Source organism: Eurypyga helias, unplaced genomic scaffold (genome assembly GCF_000690775.1).
Source record: "Eurypyga helias isolate BGI_N326 unplaced genomic scaffold, ASM69077v1 scaffold50995, whole genome shotgun sequence".
Taxonomy (NCBI): Eukaryota; Metazoa; Chordata; class Aves; order Eurypygiformes; family Eurypygidae; genus Eurypyga; species Eurypyga helias.
Genome location: NW_010254349.1, coordinates 1 through 4,197, shown reverse-complemented (window position 1 = coordinate 4,197; position 4,197 = coordinate 1). Strand labels below are relative to the sequence as shown.

Here is a 4,197-nt window from a genome sequence, read left to right as displayed (position 1 = left end):
CTGTGTGTTGCTCTTGCTGGAGATGCTGCTGTCTGTTGGGATACTGCACCGAGCTGCCTGAGTGGAACTGACACATGGAAAGGTGTCAACACCAGAACATGGAGTGCTTGTTGCAAACAGGGTGGAACGCTTTCTCCTCTGAGTAACATGCCCTTGCGAGAGACGATCCAGGAATTGTTTTGCCATCTCATCAGCCTTGTATGAAAGACGATGACTTTCCCAGGCAAGCGCTGGCAAACTGTTGGGATTCTGTTGGGTGGCACACAAGGCCTCTGTTGGAAAGATGAAATTCATTACCAAGACTGAGAAATGCAGCAGAGGCCAGCTTTCCCCATACCCCTAAAAGCCATGCCCCAGACACTGCCGCAAATCCAAGGCATAAAAAACACATTATTTTGTCTCTACAGGGACTCCCCAGACTTACTGTGTAGCAGAATTGCATAGCTGGTTCCCCTCAGAACAGAAAGGCAGTCCAAAGCAAGATCACTTGACCAGCCCTATATTTAGGAATGCTCATAATGTGTCTGAGAGTTATGACCTATATGGCAAATCCAGAAGGAACAGAAGATGTGCATCTAGTCAGAGTCTGCACCTTCAGATGCTTCTGAAAATCGTACATAAGCTCAGTGCCTATTACTCAAAGCCTAATGAGTGACCTTGAGGTATTGCAAGCATGCCAAATACCCCCATCATGACATCCCATTCTGGGACAGATGCAATTCTAGCGATATCAACATCGCCGAAGCATGCGGTTCCTCACTCTGATTTCTCAACACAGACAGAAAATTCATACCAGAAGAACAGCAGAAGATGCAAATTTACCTACAAAGATGTGAGAGTCAAGAGAAGACTCTTGTGCTTCCATTGCTTCAGTCGGCTTCTTCCCATTCTCCTCCTGGTGGGACTGAGGCTTCTCAGCAGGTTGTGGTGGCAAAGTGTCTTTGGAGGCAACAGGTGCAACTTCCAGGCGCTCAGCAGGTCTCTGAAGACATAGTGAGGATATCTGTACTGCTGTGGAGGCATTACCTTGCTGTCCTGCATCATGCAGCTTGGAAATGGGCACCCGCATTGGCATCCCTGCAGTTCTGGTGAGAAGGAATAACAGAAACAGATCATGTTCCATGCCTGTGACAGGACCCAGGATCCAGCTGAACAGCTACAGCTTTCACCTCCATTAAGAGTTACTGAAATAAGTTTCTGAAGGCTTCAGGTGCTGAAGAACACACACAGCCCAACCAGGGCAGATTACCTACACCACTGCAGACACAGAAGCAGGGGAAAAATACACAGAGGCAACAAGGAAGCAAGGCCTTCCAGCACACAGGTTGTGACCACAGGTTCACCTCGCTGCGGAACACCAAAGCAGCTGCTCGGAGGTATGTGTGCAGGCAGCTCCAAAGGCTTCCCCTGTGTTCAGAGGGGAGACTAGGCATCAGAGAAACAGACCTTCAAATATATGTTAAGAGAACCTGTTCTGACCTCCTTTCCAAAACCTAAGTTTACATCATACAAGTACATTACTATTAAGCATATACATGTAGCAAAAATATAAGCAGCCAGCTATGGCACTCACTTGAGGAAACGTTGCAATGCTCACCAGCAACAAAGGAAAAACTACCTAAAAGCAATGCACTGTGAAACAAAGGAGGGAGAAGGACCAGTTTATGCAGACTTGGTATTAGGACAATTAAGACAAGGAGTGGCAGCAGAAAGACACAGAGTAAAGGAAACATCAAGCAGTGGTTTACAGAAGATGTCTTATGTAAAACAGACAACTGGGCACACACAGGATAAAGTTTAGCTTACAGAAATTCAGGACAAGCTTGGTGATATCTGACATTTTAAGACTCACCTCACAAGCTGAACATCTGCAATATCATCAGCCCAGCTATCTTCAGTCACACTGCTCTTCTGGCCAATGGGCAAGGATGCAGAACTTGTATAGGACTGGGAAGTAGAAAAACAGAAGGATGGTTTAAAGCTCTTGCAAGCTCCTGCCCAAAAAACAGCAGAAGCTCAGTTTCACCCTGGAAAGGATTTCAAATACTGCCGGTGACCCCCTCCTAAAATTGCACAAACTATGGAATTAATTGCTGCAGAGTCAGATTCTGTATCCACAGGCTTCAAGATAAAGTTAAACTAGTTCAGATAATCTGAAACTAAGAAGCAGGAATATTTCCCCACACAGTCATGAGACAGGACATACAAAAGATGTCCTGGTCCCTATCTCAGGTTGCCATGGCAACACTTAAAGAAAGTGAAAAGAAGTCACAACCTGTCAGAGCAGAAGAGTCTACTGGCCAGTACAGCCAACAACCCAAAAGGCAGCAATTTACAACGGTAGCCTTTCCTACAGAAGATGTTACCCTCAAAATCATTAACACCAAGTTAAAACCAAGGATGCAGCCATCATGATTCAAGCAAGCAAAGAAAAACAGTTGAGGCCTCAAACACGGAAGCGCACAGGCAACACAAAGCAAAAGAGACAGTTCCCAGAGCAGTGTGCTCACATTTCCCATGGTTTACCTCAGACAGCTGGGCCATCTTAACTGTAGCCATAAGGTTTTCAATTTCTTTCAAGGTGTGACTCTGTGTTGAGGTAATAGAGAGAAAACACACAGACATTAAATTGAAACATCTATTCCAACAATGATGCTGGTAGCCAGAGCAAGGCATGTTCTGGGGAGAGCACAGCTTGGAGAAAAGAGTAAGGAAATGAAAAGTTACATTTTTCATATGCAGAGTATGGACAGCGACAGCTCAGTCCTCCCAGGACTGAGATGCTCATGCTCCATACCTTGCCCACCACCCCTCCCCATGCCAGCCACACTGTTAGTGCCATACCAGGATGGAGAGCTTGTGCCGCAATGCGGCGTTCTGGAAGTGGCACTGCTCCACCTCCTTCTGTAACATAGTCTTCTCCTCGGTGAGACGTTGTGCATTAGCTTTCTCTGCATTGAGGGCCAAGGCCAGTGCTTTATTGTTGTGCTTTAGGGAGACTTTAATAATGGACGAATTGTCTGTAAGGGACAGATAAGTATCACAAGGAATCAGCATCCACAATCTCATCAGTGCCTCTTCCCTCACCATACTTCTTCCTCTTCACAGAACAGCCTCCCTCAGGCTCAGATCTCTACAACTCAATAGCCCCCACATAAAGTCAGCAGTATAATTCCTTCTAGCAATAGACAACTCCATAAGAGCAGGAAAACCTTTCTGTAATAACACGCAACCCTTGAGACAAACAACCTCTCTATCCTCAGTAGCTCGTGCTCAGTCAGCGAGGTACTGCTTCAGTTCTTGATGACTGATGGCACAGTTCAGGTACTGAATTTAGAAAGATGCTTCTGACTTGTTCTGACTAAGTCACTATAGCTCTGAGTCCTCATCTCCATCCAAAAAGAGGAAGAAAACACTACTTTCCTCTGTAATAGCCCTTGAGCAGATTCAGATCCATGTTTCCCAATTTCAAAACAAATAAAAGTAACAGAAATATCTAACTTTTTCCAAAGTAGTCCAAATTATCTCATGCACTACTGTTGCATTATTTCCCCCATAAAACCAAATCACAGTGGGGCTAGCTCCTGCACGGGATTGGATGTACACTGAAACACTTCCCATGCCTATTACACTTGCTGTTTGGACCCGAGGAGTTGGTTACCCAGACACAACTGTCTAACACCATCTGAGATGCTGTTAAGCAGCCTATGATGCCCCCAGCTGCTGCTCCAAAAGTTCTGTGTTAAACCAGCCTGTCGCAGACAGCTCAGGCGCCTTTGGGCACCTTAAGTGGCACCTGACGCCCGTGTGCCGGCTACTGAACTCGCTGGGGACCCACATGCAGAGAAGCAGCTGTTACACACAAGCCCTGGGTAGGACCCACCACCAACGGCCATAGCCAAAGGCAGCGTAATAAGGTGATGTAGCTGCCAGCTACTGCACGTACTACAAGGCAAAACACACTCACTGATGATTTTTTTTTTGATTTTTGATGCAAGCGAGGCGTTCAGCTTCGCAATCCTCAAGACGCCGTGTTTCTTCTCCCGCATCCGCTCTCTTACACCGCTCAGGCAGATGGACGTTTCGGAAGCCTCCCAAGATGCCATCGCTGGAGAGAGCGACACCCAGCAGGGTTAGCACTCGCATTCTTCCCTTCGGCAAGTATTTACCGGCCGCGACTCGCACTCCCCGCGAAGC

At 46.7% G+C, this 4,197-nt stretch overlaps 1 protein-coding gene across 1 annotated transcript; it reads right to left on the bottom strand.

Annotated features, from left to right (window-relative positions):
- Positions 1 to 869: 869 nt before the first annotated feature.
- Positions 870 to 4,106, bottom strand: LOC104510625 (shugoshin-like 2). The gene is given in 6 exon segments (XM_010152936.1): positions 870 to 916; positions 919 to 1,085; positions 1,853 to 1,947; positions 2,527 to 2,589; positions 2,845 to 3,020; positions 3,968 to 4,106. Coding segments are annotated over 6 exon segments (687 nt in total).
- Between the last annotated feature and the right edge of the window lie 91 nt (positions 4,107 to 4,197).